This window comes from Nomascus leucogenys, unplaced genomic scaffold (assembly GCF_006542625.1).
Source record: "Nomascus leucogenys isolate Asia unplaced genomic scaffold, Asia_NLE_v1 Super-Scaffold_551, whole genome shotgun sequence".
Classification (NCBI taxonomy): Eukaryota; Metazoa; Chordata; class Mammalia; order Primates; family Hylobatidae; genus Nomascus; species Nomascus leucogenys.
In genome coordinates, this window is record NW_022095781.1 from 151,860 (window position 1) to 171,848 (window position 19,989).

General features: G+C 40.9%; 1 protein-coding gene across 2 annotated transcripts in view; it reads left to right on the top strand.

Moving 5' to 3' along the window:
- Positions 1-9,231: 9,231 nt before the first annotated feature.
- GAB4 (GRB2 associated binding protein family member 4) overlaps positions 9,232-19,989 on the top strand; it is a 51,505-nt gene continuing 40,747 nt past the window's right edge. For both annotated transcript variants that reach the window (XM_012508027.2, XM_030808399.1), the window contains exon 1: positions 9,232-9,512. In XM_012508027.2, the coding sequence (XP_012363481.1) occupies positions 9,441-9,512 (72 nt within the window). In that variant the 5' untranslated portion in view covers positions 9,232-9,440. The remainder of the gene's footprint in view (positions 9,513-19,989) is intronic.

A 19,989-nucleotide genomic window follows, 5' to 3' on the forward strand; every position in this document is an offset into this window, starting at 1 on the left:
CCTTCCTGTGTCCATGTGTTCTCATTGTTCAATTCCCACCTATGAGTGAGAACATGTGGTGTTTGGTTTTTTGTCCTTGTGATAGTTTGCTCAGAATGATGGTTTTCAGCTTCATCCATGGCCCTACAAAGGACATGAACTCGTCATTTTTTATGCCTGCATAGTATTCCATGGTGTATATGTGCCACATTTTCTTAATCCAGTCTATCATTGCTGGATATTTGGGTTGGTTCCAAGTCTTTGCTATTGTGAATAGTGCCGCAATAAACATACGTGTGCATGTGTCTTTATAGCAACATGATTTATAAACCTTTGGGTATATACCCAGTAATGGGATGGCTGGGTCAAATGGTATTTCTAGTTCTAGATCCCTGAGGAATCGCCACACTGACTTCCACAATGGTTGAACTAGTTTACAGTCCCACCAACAGTGTAAAAGTGTTCCTATTTCTCCACATCCTCTCCAGCACCTGTTGTTTCCTGACCTTTTAATGATGGCCATTCTAACTGGTGTGAGATGGTATCTCATTGTGGTTTTGATTTGCATTTCTCTGATGGCCAGTGATGATGAGCATTTTTTCATGTGTTTTTTGGCTGCATAAATGTCTTCTTTTGAGAAGCGGCTGTTCATATCCTTCGCCCACTTTTTGATGGGGTTGTTTGTTTTTTCCTTGTAAATTTGTTTGAGTTCATTGTAGATGCTGGATATTAGTCCTTTGTCAGATGAGTAGGTTGCAAAAATTTTCTCCCATTCTGTAGGTTGCCTATTCACTCTGATGGTGGTTTCTTTTGCTGTGCAGAAGCTCTTTAGTTTAATTAATCCCATTGGTCAATTGTGGCTTTTGTTGCCATTGCTTTTGGTGTTTTAGACATGAAGTCCTTGCCTACGCCTATGTCCTGAATGGTATTGCCTAGGTTTTCTCCTAGGGTTTTTATGGTTTTAGGTCTAACATGTAAGTCTTTAATCCATCTTGAATTAATTTTTGTATAAGGTGTAAGAAAAGGATCCAGTTTCGGCTTTCTATATATGGCTAGCCAGTTTTCCCAGCACCATTAGTTAAATAGGGAATCCTTTACCCATTGCTTGTTTTTGTCAGGTTTGTCAAAGATCAGATAGTTGTAGATATGCGGCATCATTTCTGAGGGCTCTGTTCAATAGGTCTATATCCCTGTTTTGGTACCAGTACCATGCTGTTTTCATTACTGCAGCCTTGTAGTATAGTTTGAAGTCAGGTGGCGTGATGCCTCCAGCTTTGTTCTTTTGGCTTAGGATTGACTTGGCGATGCAGGCTCTTTTTTGGTTCCATATGAACTTTAAAGTAGTTTTTTCCAATTCTGTGAAGAAAGTCATTGATAGCTTGATGGGGATGGCATTGAATCTATAAATTACCTTGGGCAGTATGGCCATTTTCACGATATTGATTCTTCCTACCCATGAGCATGGAATGTTCTTCCATTTGTTTGTATCCTCTTTTATTTCATTGAGCAGTGGTTTGTACTTCTCCTTGAAGAGGTCCTTCACATCCCTTGTAAATTGGATCCCTAGGTATTTTATTCTCTTTGAAGCAATTGTGAATGGGAGTTCACTCATGATTTGGCTCTCTGTTTGTCTGTTATTGGTGTATAAGAATGCTTGTGATTTTTGCACATTGATTTTGTATCCTGAGCCTTTGCTGAAGTTGCTTATCAGCTTAAGGAGATTTTGGGCTGAGATGATGGGGTTTTCTAGATATACAATCATGTCATCTGCAAACAGGGACAATTTGACTTCCTCTTTTCCTAATTGAATGTCGTTTATTGATTTCTCCTGCCTGATTGCCCTGGCCAGAACCTCCAACATTATGTTGAATAGGAGTGGTGAGAGGGCATCCCTGTCTTGTGCCAGTTTTCAAAAGGAATGCTTCCAGTTTTTGTCCATTGAGTATGATATTGGCTGTGGGTTTGTCATAGATAGCTCTTATTATAACATATTTTATAGAGCTCCAATACAGCTTTCACTGGATTTCTCGTAGAAAGTCTGCAGGTCAGGAGACAATATGATAAAATATTCAAAGTGCTGAGGGAAAAAAATTCAGACAATAATACAATATCGGCATCAGCCAGTTGCAGTTGCTCATGCTTGTAATTCCAGCACTTTGGAAGGCTCAGACAGGATTGCTGAAGCCCAGAAATCAAGACCAGCCTGGGCAACATAGTGAGTCCCCCATCTCAACAATAAATAAATAAAAATATTAGCTGGACATGGTTGCATGTTCCAGCTACTCAGGAGGCTGAGGTAAGAGTAACATTTGAGCCCAAGAGTCCAAGGCTGTAGTCAGCTATGATACCACAACTGCACTCCTGCCTGGGCGATAGAGAGAGATCCTGTCTCAAAAAAAAAAAGACAGAATACTATACCCATCAAAGCTAATCTTCACATACAAAAGATAAATACTTTCCCAGACGGACAAAAGCTGAGAGAATTTTTCAATACCAGATGGGTTTTACAGGAAATGCTGAAAATAATTCTTCAATCTGAAAGAAAAACATATTGATGTGTAACAAAGGATCAGATGAAGTTATAAAACTCACTGATTTGTGGCCAAATAGCATTTCATTGTGTTTACATACCATGTTGTCTTATCCATTTATTCTTTGATGGGCACTGTGATTGATTCCATATCTTGGCCATTGTCAATAGTGCTGCAATAAACACGGGAGTGTAGCTATCTCTTTAACATACTGATTTTATTTCTTTTGGCTATATGCCCAGTTGTGGAATTGCTGGAACATACAGTAGTTCCATTTTTAGGTTGAGAAACTTCCATACTGGTTTTTCATAGTGGCTGTATTAACTTGTATTCAAATCAACAGTTTATAAGAGTTCCCTTTATTCCACATCCTTGCCAACAGTTGTTCTCTTTTGTCATTTCGATTATGGCCATTCTAGTTAAGGTAAGGTAATGTCTGGTATTGTTTTGATTTGCATTTCCCTGGAGGTGATAAATGTCAAGACAGAGAAACTGGGAGATACAAGAGGACAGAAATGACTCAGTGATAAACACCATGGAGTCTCACCCACAATTGGCACACTCTGATCCTCTAACCAAATGACAAGCCACAGTTCAACTACTCCTTTTAAAGAAAAATGAGAAAAAAATCTCTAAAAACGAGGACAGGCAAGGAGAGTGTCCCCCTTTGGGTACCCCAGCTGGTTTTATGTGTGATAATTATAGCACCTCTTCTTGCAAACATTTGTGTAAAGGGAGGATTTTACTAAGGATGACCAACGTCTAAGGTTCCCAAAGTGAAGAACTTCAAATATTCCCAAATTGGTCTTCTCGTATGCTAAATTAGAGAAGTTAGGTTTCTGCATCAAGGAAAATAAATGAGGGTTGTATTTTAGCTGGCACCTAAAAACATCCAAAAGTAGAAATGATAAACTTCTTTCCAGAAAGGTAACAACAAAATATTTGAAACTACCTGAGAATTAAAGAAAAGTAGCAAAATCAGCTTCTAAAATCAGGAAGCTGCCAGAAACTGTCTCTTCTTTTTCTTCTCCTAAACCTCTGCTTTCTAAACTTCCTTGCCTGGATGATTTCATTTTTTTTCTCTTTCTCCTCCCCGTATTCCTTCTTAAACCACAAAGGGTCCAGAAATAGCTACAGGAGAAGACAAAATAGTAGTCATTTCTTTTAAAACAAAACCCACAGGAAGAGTGGGTTGAAACATAAGATATACACCTTACACCAAGTCAGAATTAAATGCTCTGATGTTTGGATTTCCTGACCTGACTCAAGACACCTTAGGTTTGCCAAGGAATTCCAAATAATTGGCTTAAGACCTATGATTCAGGGTTTTCAAACCAATATCAGCTAATTGATTTACTAGTCCTCCAAAACAAAGCCAAAGAATGCTACAACGTAGTGAATTAGAAACAGCTTTAGCAGATTTTAACAAACTAAAGTGCAAATGGGAGAGAGAAGTGTAGGGAGTTTTGCAACTGCCTCTGTGGGAATTTACCACAGCTATTCCCCCTAATCCTATAGACTGGGCAAAATACAACAATGTAATATATACCCCAGCAAAACCATACCTGATTATTATATCACATTTATTTTTATTTTTTATGGGTATACAGTAGTTGTGTGTATAAATGGGGTACATAAGATACTTTGATACAGGCATGCAAAGAGTAACAATCACAGCATGGTAAATGGGGTATCCATCTCCTCAAGCATTTATTCTTTGTATTCCAAAAATTGAATTATATGATTTCAGTTATTTTAAAAGGTACGACTAAATTATTATTGATTATAATAATTGTCAATTATTGACAATTGCAGTGTTGTGGTATCAAGTACTACTGTTGAGCTATCAGTACAAACTGTGCTATCAGTACAAATACTACTGTTGTGCTATCAGCACAAATACCCTGTTGTGCAATCATATAGTACCTCTACTTCTTATTCATTCTTTTCAACTATTTTTTGTACCCATTAGCCATCCTCACTTCCCTCCATGCCCCTACCAAACTGCCCCCCCCGACTATGCTTCTCAGCCTCTGGTAACCATCCTTCTACTCTCTATCTCCGTTGAGTTCAACTCAATGGGATCCTTAGCGCCCATAAATAAGTGAGAACATGTAAAGTTTGTCTTTCTGTGCCTGGCTTGTTTCATTTAACATAATGACCCTCATCCATGTTGTTACAAATGACAGAATCTCATTCTTTTTTTCTAGCTCCACTGTGTATACATACTACATTTTCTTTATCCATTCATCTGTTGATTGACACTTACGTTGCTTCCAAATCTTGGCTATTTTCAACAATGCTGCAGCAAACATGGGAATATAGACATCTCTTCAATATACTGAGTTCCTTTCTTGTGAGTATATACTTAGCAGTGAAATTGCTGGATTATACGGAAGCTCTAGTTTAGTTTTGTGAGGAATCTCCAAGCTGTTTTCCATAGTGGTTGTACTAATTTACATTTCCACCAACAGTGTACCAGGCTTCCCATTTCTCCACATTCTCACTAGCATTTGCTGTTGCCTGACTTTTGGACAAAGTTCATTTTAACTGGGATAAGATGATATCTCATTGTAGTTTTGATCTGCATGTCTCTGATCATATACCTGCTTGCAATTCATATGTCTTCTTTTAAGAAATGTTTATTGAAATATTTTGCTCATTTTAAAAATCAGATTACTAGATTTTTTTCCTATACAGTAATTTGAGCTGCTTATCTGTTCTAGTTATTAATCCTTTGTCAGGTGAATAGTTTGCAAATATGTTCTCCTATTCTGTGGGTTGTCTCCTCACTTTATTGATCATTTCCTTTGACATGCAGAAGATTTTTAACTTGATGTAACTTCATTTGTCCATATTTGCTTTGGTTGCCTGTGCTTGTGGGGTATTACTCAAGACATTTTTGCCAAGACTTGGAGAGACTTTCCCCAGTGGTTTCTTGTAGTAGTTTTTTAATTTGAGGTCTTAGATTTAAGTATTTAATCCATTTTGATTTGACTTTTGTATATGGCAAGAGTTGGGGTTATAGTTTCATTCTTTTGCATGTAGATATCCAGTTTTCCAAGTACGATTTGTTGAAGAGATTGTCTTTTCCCTAATTTAAGTTCTTGGCAGCTTTGTTGAAAATGAGTTCAGTGAAAATGTATAAAATTTTTTTCTGGGTTATCTGTTCAATTCCATTGGTTTATGTGTCTATTTTTATGCCAGTACCAGGCTGCTATAGTTACTATAGCTTTGTAATATAATTTGAAGTCAGTTAATGTGACTCCTGCATTTAATCTATGAATTGTTTTTGGTAATATAGACATTTTAACATACTAACACTTTCAATCCATGAACATGGAATATCTTTCAATTTTTGTGTCTTCAATTTATTTTATGATTGTGTTATAGTTTTTGTTGTAGAAATCCTTTACTTCTTTGGTTGATTTCTATGTATTTAGTTCTATTTGTGGCTATTATAAATGGTATTTCTTTTTAAATTCTTTTTCAGATTGTTCACTCTTGGCATATAGAAATGCTACTGATTCCTGCCGGACACGGTGGCTCATGCCTGTAATCCCAGCACTTTGGGAAGCCAAGGCGGGCAGATCATGAGGTCAGGAGATCGAGATCATACTGGCTAACACGGTGAAACCCCGTCTCTACTAAAAATACAAAAAAAACTAGCCAGGCGTGATGGTGGGCACCTGTAGCCCCAGCTCCTCGGGAGGCTGAGGCAGGAGAATGGTGTGAACCCAGGAGGTGGAGCTTGCAGTGAGCCAAGATTGTGCCACTGCACTCCAGCCTGGGTGACAGAGTCTTGCTCGGTCTCAAAAAAAAAAAAAAAAAAAAAGAAATGCTACGGATTTTTATATATTGATTTGTATCCCGAAACTCTACTGAATTTATCAGTTCTAGTAGTTTTTGTGGAGTCTTCAGGTTTTTTACAAATATAAGATTACATCATCTGCAAACAAGGATAATTTGTCTTCTTCCCTTTAGATGCCCTTTATTTCTCTCTCGTCTGATTGCTCTTGCTAGGACTTCCAGTACTATGGAGAATAACGGTAGTGAAAGTGGGCATCCTGGTCACGTTGCAGATCTTAGAGAAGGGGATTTCAGTGTTTCCCCTGTCAGTATGATGCTAGCTGTGGGTATGTCATATATGGCTTTTATTATGTTAATAATGTTCTTTCTCTACTCAGGTTTTTGAGGGTTTTTAATCATGATGGGATGTTGAATTTTATCAAATGCGTTTTTTAAATGCCTTAATTTAAATGACTATATAATCTTTTCCTTCATTTTGTTGATGTGATGTATCATATGGATTGATTTGCAACCATTCTTGCATCCTTGCGATAAATCACACATGATCATGAAGAATGATATTTTTAATGTATGGCTTAAAGGTTTGCTAGCATTTTGTTGAGGATTTTTGCATCAATATTAATTGGAGATATTGTAGTTTTCTTTTTTTAAAGTGTCTTTGATTTTGGTATAAAGGTAATTCTGGTGTTATAGAATGAGTTTGGAAGTATTCCCCATCTCTATTTTGTGGAATAGTTTCAGCCGGATTGGTGTTAGTTCTTTAAATGTTTGTTAGAATTCAGTAGTGAAGCCATAGAATATTGGGCTTTTCTTTATTGGGAGACATTTTATTACAGCTTTGATCTCATTATTTGTTATTGGTCTGTTCATGTTTTGTATTTCTTTGTGTTTCAATTTTGGTGTGTTTCTGGGCCCTAGTCTGGCCCACTCAGACCTGCTCCATGCTCACCATCAGGCAGCTGGTGGTCCTTCTTGAAGAGTGAGTGCAGCAGGGACCAGCGGTTGGGCTGAAGCCCCTTCGCCTCATGCGGACTCTCCAATACTCATTGAACTTCATGGTGAGGGACAGAGGACCCACTCTGGCTCTCAGCAGGAGAGCAGGGAGTCCTTGTTCAAGGAAGCCCCTGGGGCAGCTGCAGGAGGCAGCCCTTGGGAAAAAGCGCCCAAGGCCCCCCTCGACCGGCCATCCTGCCTCCTCTGCAGGACCTTCTCTTCCCCTCTTTCCCTCCTTCCTGAGGTGAAAAGGAGGAGAGGAGGCCACGGAGCTCACTGTGTCAGGGAAAACTGGCCCTTCCTTTTGAACGTCCAGGGGACTCGCATGAGTCTCGCCCCTTCTCCAGGGCCTGGAAGCTTCTCTCCCTGAAGAGCCCTGAGTTCCAGTCTCATGTGTTTCTTCCCCATTGCCTCCTGCTTCTCCTTTTGTCCTTGCCACCGCCACCTGGGGCTCACACTCCCTGCCTTTGGGCTTCAAATGTTGTACTACGTGCTTGGCCCATTAGCCTGCTTAATCTTCAAAATCACTCTGTCAAAAAGACATTTTAGGCTGGGCATTGTGGCTGATGCCTGTAATCCCAGCACGTTGGGAGACCCAGATGGGCTGATTACTTGAGTGTATGAGTTACAGACTAGCCTGGACAACATAACAAGATCCTGTCTCTACAGAAATAGAAAAAAATTAGTGGAGTGCTGTGGCACATGTCTGTAATCCCAACTACTTGGGAGGCTGAGGTGGGAAGATTGCCTGAGCCTGGGATGTCGAGGCTGCAGTGAGCTGAGATCACGTCACTGCACTCCAGCCCGGGCAACAGACTGAGACCCTGTCTCAAAATAAAAATAATTTAAAAAGTGAAACTGCCGAAATCATTCATTTAACCAACAAGATGAGCACCTACCTACCAGGGACAATAAAAGTTTAAATGTGCCAACAATTATGAAGGCAGTATTGAATTCACTTGAAATATGAAGAACACCACATTGGGTGAATTTAGATAGGAAGGCCAAGGAGACATTCCTAGGAATATCATTATATATGGGAAAACACTGAAAAAAGACACTGCAATGTTTGAGAAAATAATGGCCATAGAAACAGATTTCATGGACCTTCCAGCTTATGAAAAAATCAACTGAAATTGCTTAACATTAGAACATTAAAAAAGAAAAATAAGCTATTATGGAAGGAGAGAATTGGAATAGAGGACAGGAATGACCCACTTCCCGGTCTCTGCCTAGAACAGGGCTGGGGAAAAATCTGTGGTCATCACATTCACCATTGCATAAACACATATTCTTTCTATATGTCAGCAAGGAGCAAGTGCTACCAAGACAAGGCAAGGAAAAGGAATAGAGAATATTGCTGGGTGCTTTTCTGTAGGGTGATCAGGAAAGGCCTCACTGAAAAAGAGACATTAGAGCAGAGCAAGTGAGAGAGAGAGTCATAGAGAGATCTGTGGGAAGAGCATTCCACCTGAAGGCAACAGACACTGCAAAGGCCCCGAGGCAGGGAGTGCTTGACATGTTTGAGGAGCCAGAAAAAGCCAGTGGGGCTTGAGTAATAGGGGCAGAACACATATGGCCTTGTCCTCCCCACCAGCTGCGCTCCCTGTCCCCCCTCTCCCAAGGAGCCACCCAGCCCATGTCCCCCGCCCCGGTGGTCCCGATTAGATGCACCCAGGCTGACCCAGGGTGCAAATCCCCACCCCAATCCCCAACGCAAATCCTGAACCAGAGGCCTCATCTAAACTTTAATCTTAAACTCCACTTCAAACTGGAACCGGAACCACAGGTGGAAGCCTGAACCGGAACTCAAAGCCCAGCTGGAACCTGAACCCCGCCCTCGCCCGTGAGCCCCCGCGCCCGGGTCCCGCCCTCCCCATGAGCTTCACCTCTGACCCCGACCTCCCCTATAACTGCACTTTCTACCCCGCAGTCCCAGGGAATCGCAAGCTGTCCCTCACACCCCACTTCCAGCAACGCCCTCTGGCCTTGTCTCCCCCACCTTCACTGTGAGCTGTGGCCCCCATTTCCCTGCCGTCCCCCTCACCCTCCCGGGAGCTGTGCCCACCTGACCCGGCATTTGCGCCTTTGTCTTCGTGGTCCGGAAGTGGCCCCGCTGGCGGAAGCATGAGCAGTGGCCACGTGCTTTACAGCGGCTGGCTGAGAAAGTCGCCCCCCGAGGAGAAGCTGAGGCTCTTTGTGAGTACGGGCAGTGGGGGCGGGACCAGGAGCGCCACGGAGGGTCTGGGGGGCTCCGGGAGGGGCGTGGGGGAGGCGACCTATGTCCACGGGAGGAGCTGCGGGTGGAGGCGACTTTTCCATGTCTGCATGCGAAGGCGACTCCCTGCCAGCGAGAGACAGGGTCCAGGTTTGTGTGGGTTGCATTCCGAGACCCAGGGAGTTGATTCCGGGGCTGGGGACCCTATTACCCTGAGCGCTGTGGGCCTGCAGGTCGGAGAGTGGGCGGGAAAGGAGACACAGCAGGCTCCACAGCCTCGCAAAGGGCAGGAACCTCACACCCGCTCCCCTTCCCTCCCAGGCCCTGAGAATGGCGGGCACCTCACACCCTCTCTTCTTCCCTCCCAGGCCCCAAGGAAGGCAGGCGCCTTAAACCTGCTCACCCTCCCTCCCAAGCCCCGAGAAGGCAGGCACCTCACACCCTCTCCCCTTCCTTCCCGGGCCCCAAGAAAACGCGGGCGCCTCGCACCCGCTTCCCGGCTTTTGTTGCCATTGCTTTTGGTGTTTTAGTTATGAAGTCTTTGCCCATGCCTATGTCCTGAATGATATTGCCTAGGTTTTCTTCTAAGGTTTCTATGGTCTTAGGTCTTACGTTTAAGTCTTTAATCCATCTTGACCCCGACCTCCTTCAGAACTGAGTTAATTTTTGTATAAGATGTAAGGAAGGGGTCCACTTTCATTTTTCTGCACATGGCTAGCCAGTTTTCCCAACACCATTTATTAAATAGGGAATCCTTTCCCCATTGCTAGTTTTTGTCAGGTTTGTCAACGATCAGATGGTTGTAGATGTGTGGTGTTATTTCTGAGTCCTCTGTTCTGTTCCATTGGTCTATATATTTGTCTTGGTACCAGTACCATGTTATTTTGGTTACTATAACCTTGTAGTACAGTTTGAAGTTGGGTAGCATGATGCCTCCAGCTTTGTTATTTTTGCTTAGAATTGTCTTGGCTATACGGGCTGTGTTTTGGTTACACATGAAATTTAAAGTGGATTTTTCTAATTCTGTAAAGAAAGTCAATGGTAGCTTGATTGGAATAGCATTGAATCTGTAAATTACTTTGGGCAGTATTGCTGTTTTCACAATACTGATTCTTCCTATCCATGATTATGGAATGTTTTTCCATTTGTTTGTGTCCTCTCTTATTTCCTTGAGCAGTGGTTTGTAGTTCTCCTTGAAGAAGTCCTTCACATCTCTTGTAGGTTGTATTCCTAGGTATTTTATTCTCTTGGTAGCAATTGTGAATGGGAGTTCACTCATGATTTGGCTCTCTATTTGTCTATTTTTGGTGTATAGGAATGCTTGTGATTTTTGCACATGGATTTTGTATCCTGAGACTTTACTGAAGTTGCTTATCAGCTTAAGGAGTTTTGGGGCGGAGACGATGGGGTTTTCTAAATATAGAATCATGTCATCTACAAACAGAGACAATTTAACTTCCTCTCTTCCTGTTTGAATACCCTTTATTTCTTTCTCTTGCCTGATTGTCCTGGCCCGAACTTCCAATACTATGTTGAATAGTAGTGGTGAGAGAGGGCATCCTTGTCTTTTGCCAGTTTTCAAAGGGAATCCTTCTAGTTTTTGCCCATTCGGTATAATATTAGCTGTGGGTTTGTCATAAATAACTTACTATTTTGAGGTATGTTCCATCAGTACTTAGTTAATTGAGAGTTTTTAGCATGAAGTGGTGTTGAATTTTATCAAAGGCCTGTTCTGCTTCTATTGAGATAATCATGTGGTTTTTGTCATTGGTTCTTTTTATGTGATGGATTACGTTTGTTGATTTGCATATATTGAACCAGCCTTGCATCCCAGGAATGAAGCTGACTTGATTGTGGTCGATAAGCTTTTTGATGTGCCTGGGTTTGGTTTGCAAGTATTTTATTGAGGGTTTTCGCATTGATGTTCATTAGGGATATTGGCCCAAAATTTTCTTTTTTTGTTGTATCTCTGCCAGGGTTTTGTATCAGGATGATGCTGTCCTCATAAAATGAGTTAGGGAGGAGTCCCTCTTTTTGCATTGTTTGGAATAGTTTCAGAAGGAATGGTACCAGCTCGTTTTTGTACCTCTGGTAGAAATTGGCTGTGAATCGGTCTGGTCCTGGGCTTTTTTTGTTGTTGTTGATAGGCTGTTAATTACTGCCTCAATTTCAGAATTTATTATTGGTCTATTCAGAGATTTGACCTCTTCCTGGTTTAGTCTTGGGAAGATGTATGTGTCCAGGAATTTATCCATTTCTTATGAATTTCCTAGTTTATTTGCATAGAGGTGTTTATAGTATTCTCTGATGGTAGTTTGCACTTCTGTGGGATCAGTGGTGATACCCCTCTATCATTTTTCGTTGTGTCTATTTGATTCTTCTTTGTTGTGTCTATTTGATTCTTTATTAGTCTGGCTAGCGGTCTATCTAATTTTTTAAAAAACAGCTCCTAAACTTAGTGATTTTTTGAAGGGTTTTTTTGTATCTCTATCTCCTTTAGCTCTGCTCTGATCTTAGTTTGTCTTCTGCTAGCTTTTGAATTTATTTGCTCTTGCTTCTCTAGTTCTTTTAATTTTGATGTTAGGGTGTCTATTTTAGGTCTTTCTCGCTTTCTCTTGTGGGCATTTAGTGCTATACATTTCCTTCTAAACATTGCTTTAGCTGTGTCCCAGAGATTGTGGTACATTGTGTCTTTGTTTTGATTGGTTTTAAAAAAATCTTTATTTCTGCCTTGATTTTGTTATTTACCCAGTAATCACTCAGGAGCAGGTTTTTCAGTTTCCATGTAGTTGTGCATTTTTGAGTGAGTTTCTTAATCCTGAGTTCTAATTTGATTGCTCTGGGATCTAAGAGACTGTTATGATTTCCATTCATTTACATTTGCTGAGGAGTGTTTTACTTCCAATTATGTAGCCAATTTTAGAATAAGTGAGTGCTATGTGGTGCTCAGAAGAATGTATATTCTGTTGATTTGGGGTGGGGAGCTCTGTAGATGTCTATTAGGTCCACTTGGTCCAGAGCTGAGTTCAAGTTCTGAATATCCTTGTTTCATTTCTGTATTGTTGATCTGCCTAATATTGAGAGTGGGGTGTTAAAGTCTCCCACTATCATTGTGTGGGAGTCTAAGTCTCTTTCTAGGTGTCTAAGAACTTGCTTTATGAATCTGGGTGCCCCTGTCTTGGGTGCATATATATTTAGGGTAGTTAGCTCTTCTTGTGGCATTGATCCCTTTACCATTATTTAATGCCCATCTTTTTCTTTTTTGATGTTTGTTGGTTTAAAGTGTGTTTTATCAGAGACTAGGATTGCAAACCCTGCTTTCTTTTGGTTTCCATTTGCTTGGTAAATATTGTTCCATCCCTTTATTTTGAGCCTATGTGTGTCTTTGCACATCAGATGGGCCTCCTGAATACAGCATGCTGATGCATCTTGACTATCCAATTTACCAGTCTGTGTCTTTTAATTGGGCATTTAGCCCATTTACATTTAAGGTTAATTTTTTTATTATACTTTAAGTTTTAGGGTACATGTGTACAACGTGCAGGTCTGTTACATATGTATACGTGTGCCATGTTGGTGTGCTGCACCCATTAACTCGTCATTTAACATTAAGTATATCTCCTAATGCTATCCCTCCCGCCTCCCCTGCCCAACAACAGGCCCTGTTGTGTGATGTTCCCCTTCCTGTGACCATGTGTTCTCATTGTTCAATTCCCACCTATGAGTGAGAACATAAGGTTAATATTGTTATGTGTGAATTTGATCCTGTCATTATGATGCTAGCTGATTATTTTGCCTGTTGGTGCAGTATCTTCATCATGTTGGTGGTCTTTACATTTTGGTATGTTTTTGCAGTTGCTGGTACCAGTTTTTCCTTTGCATATTTAGTGCTTCCTCTGGAGCTCTTGTAAGGCAGGCCTGGTGGTGACAGAATCCCTTAGCATTTGCTGGTCTGTAAAGGATTTTATTTCTCCTTCACTTATGCACCTTTGTTTGGCTGGATATGAAATTCTAGGTTGAAAATTCTTTTCTTTAAGAATGTTGAAAACGGAAGTTCCAAGATGGCCAAATAGGAACAGCTCCAGTCCGCAGCTCCTAGCATGAGCAATGCAGAAGATGGGTGATTTCTGCATTTCCAACTGAGGCACCGGGTTCATCTCACAGGGGCTTGTCAGACAGTGGGTGCAGCCCACGGAGCAGGGTGGGGCATTGCCTCACCCAGGAATTGCAAGGGGTCAGGGAATTCCCTTTCCTGGCAAAGGGAAGCCATGACAGATGGTACCTGGGAAATCGGGACACTCCCACCCTAATACTGCACTTTTCCAATGGCCTTAGCAAACGGCACACCAGGAGATTATATCCTGTGCCTGGCTTGGAGGGTCCCATGCCCATGGAGCCTCGCTCACTGCTAGCACAGCAGTCTGAGATCAAACTGTAAGGCGGCAGCCAGGCTGGGGGAGGGGAAACCACCATTGCTGAGGCTTGAGTAGGTAAACAAAGTGGCCTGGAAGCTCGAACTGGGTAGAGCCCACCTCAGTTCAAGGAGGCCTGCCTGCCTCTGTAGACTCCACCTCTAGGGGCAGGGAAAAGCTGAAAATTCTGAAAATCAGAGTGCCTCTTCGCCTGCAAAGGAAAGCAGCTCCTGTACAGCAATGGAGCAAAGCTGGACGGAGAATGACTGATGAGTTGACAGAAGAAGGCTTCAGACGATCGGTAATAATGAACTTCTCCGAGCTAAAGGAGGATATTTGAACCCATTGCAAAGAAGCCAAAAACCATGAAAAAAGATTAGGCAAATGGCTAACTAGAATAAACAGTATAGAGAAGTCCTTAAATGACCTGATGGAGCTGAAAATCATGGCATGAGAACTACATGACACATGCACAAGCTTCAGTAGCCGATTTGATCAAGTGGAAGAAAGGGTATCAGTGATTGAAGATCAAATGAATGAAATGAAGTGAGAAGAGAAGTTTAGAGAAAAAAGAGTAAAAAGAAACAAACAAAGCATCCAAGAAATATGGGACTATGTGAAAAGACCAAATCTACGTCTGATTGGTGTACCTGAAAGTGATGGGGAGAATGGAACCAAGTTGGAAAACACTCTGCAGGATATTATCCAGGAAAACTTCCCCAACCTAGCAAGGCAGGCCAACATTCAAATTCAGGAAATACAGAGAATGCCGCAAAGATACGCTTCGAGAAGAGCAACTCCAAGACACATAATTTTCAGATTCACCAAAGTTAAAATGAAGGAAAAAATGTTGAGGTCAGCCAGAGAGAAAGGTTGGGTTACCCACAAAGGGAAGCCCATCAGACTAACAGCTGATCTCTCCGCAGAAACTCTACAAGCCAGAAGAGAGTGGGGGCCAATATTCAACATTCTTAAAGAAAAGAATTTTCAACCCAGAATTTCATATCCAGCCAAACTAAGCTTCACAAGTGAAGGAGACATAAAATCCTTTACAGACAAACAAATGCTGAGCGATTTTGTCACCACCAGGCCTGCCCTAAAAGAGCTCCTGAAGGAAGCACTAAACATGGAAAGGACAACCGCATGGCCACTGCAAAAACATCCCAAATTGTAAAGACCATTGATGCTAGGAAGAAACTGCATTAACTAACGAGCAAAATAACCAGCTAACATCATAATGACAGGATCAAATTAACACATAGCAATATTAACCTTAAATGTAGTTGGGCTAAATGCTCCAATTAAAAGACACAGACTGGCAAATTGGATAAAGAGTCAAGACCCATCAGTGTGCTGTTTTCAGGAGACCTATCTCATGTGCAGCGACACACATAGGCTCAAAATAAAGGGATGGAGGAAGATCTATGAAGCAAATAGAAAACAAAAAAAAGCAGAGGTTGCAATCCTAGTCTCTGATAAAACAGACTTTAAACCAACAAAGATCAAAAGAGACAAGGCCATTACATAATGGTAAAGGGAACAATTCAACAAGAAGAGCTAACTATCCTAAATATATATGCACCCAATACAGGAGCACCCAGATTCATAAAGCCAATACTTAGAGACCTAGAAAGAGACTTAGACTCCCACAAAATAATAATGGGAGACTTTAACACCCCACTGTCAACATTAGACAGATCAACGAGACAGAAAATTAACAAAGATATCCAGGAATTGAACTCAGCTCTACACCAAGCAGACCTAATAGACATCTACAGAACTCTCCACACCAAATCAACAGAATATACATTCTTTTCAGCATCATGTCACACTTATTCCAAAATTGACCACATAGTTGGAAGTAAAGCACTCCTCAGCAAATGTAGAAGAACAGAAATGATAACAAACCATGTCTCAGACCACAGTGCAATCAAATTAGAACTCAGGATTAAGAAACTCACTCAAACCTGCTCAACTACATGGAAACTGAACAACCTGCTCCTGAATGACTACTGGGTACATAACGAAATGAAGGCAGAAATAAAGATGTTCTTTGAAACCAATGAGAACAAAGACACAACATATCAGAAGCTCTGGGGCACATTTAAAGCAGTGTCTAGATGGAAATTTATAGCACTAAATGCCCAAAAGAGAAAGCAGGAAAGATCTAAAATTGACACCCTAACATCACAATGAAAAGAACTAGAGAAGCAAGAGCAAACACATTCCAAAGCTAGCAGAAGGCAAGAAATAACTAAGATCAGAGCAGAACTGAAGGAGATAGAGACACAAAAAAAAAACTTTCAAAAAATCAATGAATCCAGGAGCTGGTTTTTTGAAAAGGTCAACAGAATTGATAGACCTCTAGCAAGACTAATAAAGAAGAAAAGAGAGAAGAATCAAATAGATGCAATAAAAAATGATAAAGAGGATATCACCACTGATTCCACAGAAATGCAAACTACCACCAGAGAATACTATAAACACCTCTACACAAATAAACTAGAAAATCTAGAAGAAGTGGATAAATTCTTGGACACATGCACCCTCCCAAGACTAAACCAGGAAGAAGTTGAATCCCTGAATAGACCAATAACAGGTTCTGAAATTGAGGCAATAGTTAATAGCCTACCAAACAAAGAAAGTCCAGGACCAGATGGATTCACAGCCGAATTCTATCAGAGGTACAAAGAGGAGCTGGTACCATTCCTTCTGAAACTATTCCAATCAATAGAAAAAGAGGGAATCCTCCCTAATTCGTTTTATGAAGCCCACATCATCCTGTGACCAAAGCCTGACAGAGACACAACAAAAAAAGAGAATTTTAGACCAGTATCCCTGATGAACATCGATGCAAAAATTCTCAATAAAATACTGGCAAACTGAACCCAGCAGCACATGAAAACACTTATCCACCACGATCAAGTTGGCTTCATCCCTGGGATGCAAGGCTGGTTCAACATATGCAAATCAACACACATAATCCAGCATATAAACAGAACCAAAGACAAAAACCACGTGATTATCTCAATAGATGCAGAAAAGGCGTTTGAGAAAATTCAACAGCCCTTCATGCTAAAAACTCTTAATGAACTAGGTATTGATGGGACACATCTCAAATTAATAAGAGCTACTTATGACAAACCGACAGCGAATATCATACTGAATGGGCAAAAACTGGAAGCATTCCCTTTGAAAACTGGCACAAGACAGGGATGCCCTCTCTCACCACTCCTATTCAACATAGTGTTGGAAGTTCTGGCCAGCACAATCAGGCAAGAGAAAGAAATAAACGGTGTTCAGTTAGGAAAAGAGGAAGTCAAATTGTCCCTGTTTGCAGATGACATGACTGTATATTTAGAAAACCCCATCATCTCAGCCCAAAATCTCCTTAAGCTGATTAGCAACTTCAGCAAAGTCTCAGGATACAAAATCAATGTGCAAAAATCACAAGCATTCCTCCACACCAATAACAGACAAACAGAGAGCCAAATCAAGAGTGAACTCCCATTCACAACTGCTTCAAAGAGAATAAAATACCTAGGAATCCAACTTACAAGGGATGTGAAGGACCTCTTCCAGGAGAACTACAAAACACTGCTCAACAAAATAAAAGAGGACACAAACAAATGGAAGAACTTTCCATGCTCATGGGTAGGGAGAATCAATATTGTGAAAATGGCCACACTGCCCAAGGTACATTATAGATTCAATGCCATCCCCATCAAGATACCAATGACTTTCTTCACAGAATTGGAAAAAACTACTTTAAAGTTCATACGGAACCAAAAAAGAGCTGCATTGCCAAGACAATCCTAAGCCAAAAGAACAAAGCCGGAGGTATCATGCTACCTGACTTCAAACTATACTACAAGGCTACAATAACCAAAACAGCATGGTACTGGTACCAAAACAGAGATATAGACCAATGGAACAGAACAGAGCCCTCAGAAGTAATACCACACATCTACAGCCATCTGATCTTTGACAAACCTGAAAAAAGCAAGAAATGGGGAAAGGATTCCTTATTTAATAAATGGTGCTGGGAAAACGGGCCAGCCATATGTAGAAAGCTGAAACTGGATCCCTTCCTTATACCTTATACAAAAATTAATTCAAGATGGATTGAAAACTTAAATGTTAGACCTAGAACCATAAAAACCCTAGAAGAAAACCTAGGCAATAACATTCAGGACATAGACATGGGCAAGGGCAAGGACTTCTTGACAAAAACATGAAAAGAAATGGCAGCAAAAGCCAAAATTGACAAATGGGATCTAATTAAAATAAAAAGCTTCTGCACAGCAAAAGAAACTACCATCAGAGTGAACAGGCAGCCTACAGAATGGCAGAAAATTTTTACAATCTACCCATCTGACAAAGGACTAATATCCAGAATCTACAAAGAACTTAAACAAATTTACAAGAAAAAATCAACCCCATCAAAAAGTGGGCAAAGGACATGAATAGACACTTATCAGAAGAAGATATTTATGCAGCCAACAGACACATGAAAAAATGCTCATCATCACTGGCCATCAGAGAAATGCAAATCAAAACCACAAGGAGATACCATCTCAAACTAGTTAGAATGGCAGTCATTAAAAAGTCAGGAAATAACAGGTGCTGGAGAGGATGTGGAGAAATAGGAACACTTTTACACTGTTGATGGGAGTGTAAACTATTTTAACCATTGTGGAAGACAGCGTGGCGATTCCTCAAGGATCTAGAACTAGAAATACCATTTGACCTAGCCATCCCACTACTGGGCATATACCCAAAGGATTATAAATCATGCTGCTATAAAGACACATGCATACGTATGTTTATTGCGGCACTATTCACAATAGCAAAGACTTGGAACCAACCCAAATGTCCAGCAATGATAGACTGGATTAAGAGAATGTGGCACATCAAGACAGGGATGTCCTCTCTCACCGCTCCTATTCAACATAGTGTTGGAAATTCTGGCCAGAGCAATCAGGCAGGAGAAGGAAATAAAGGGTATTCAATTAGGAAAAGAGGAAGTCAAATTGTCCCTGTTTGCAGATGACATGATTGTATATCTAGAAAACCCCATCGTCTCAGCCCAAAATCTCCTTAAGCTGATTAGCAACTTCAGCAAAGTCTCAGGATACAAAATCAATGTACAAAAATCACAAGCATTCTTGTACACCAATCACAGACAAACAGAGAGCCAAATCATGAGTGAACTCCCATTCACAATTGCTTCAAAGAGAATAAAATACCTAGGAATCCAACTTACAAGGGATGTAAAGGACCTCTTCAAGGAGAACTACAAACCACTGCTTAATGAAATAAAAGAGGATACAAACAAATGGAAGAACATTCCATGCTGATGGGTTGGAAGAATCAATATCGTGAAAATGGCCATACTGCCCAAGGTAATTTATAGATTCAATGCCATCCCCATCAAGCTATCAATGACTTTCTTCACAGAATTGGAAAAAACTACTTTAAAGTTCATATGGAACGAAAAAAGAGCCCGCATCGCCAAGTCAATCCTAAGCCAAAAGAACAAAGCTGGAGGCATCACCCTACCTGACTTCAAACTATACTACAAGGCTACAGTAACCAAAACAGCATGGTACTGGTACCACAACAGAGACATAGATCAATGGAACAGAACAGAGCCCTCAGAAATGATGCCGCATATCTACAACTATCTGATCTTTGACAAACCTGACAAAAACAAGAAATGGGGAAAGGATTCCCTATTTAATAAATGGTGCTGGGAAAACTGGCTAGCCATATGTAGAAGGCTGAAACTGGATCCCTTCCTTACACCTTATATAAAAATTAATTCAAGATGGATTACAGACTTACATGTTAGACCTAAAACCATTAAAATCCTACAAGAAAGCCTAGGCAATACCATTCAGGACATAGGCATGGGCAAGGACTTCATGTCTAAAACACCAAAAGCAATGGCAACAGAAGCCAAAATTGACAAATGGGGTCTAATTAAACTAAAGAGCTTCTGCACAGCAAAAGAAACTACCATCAGAGTGAAAAGGCAACCTAC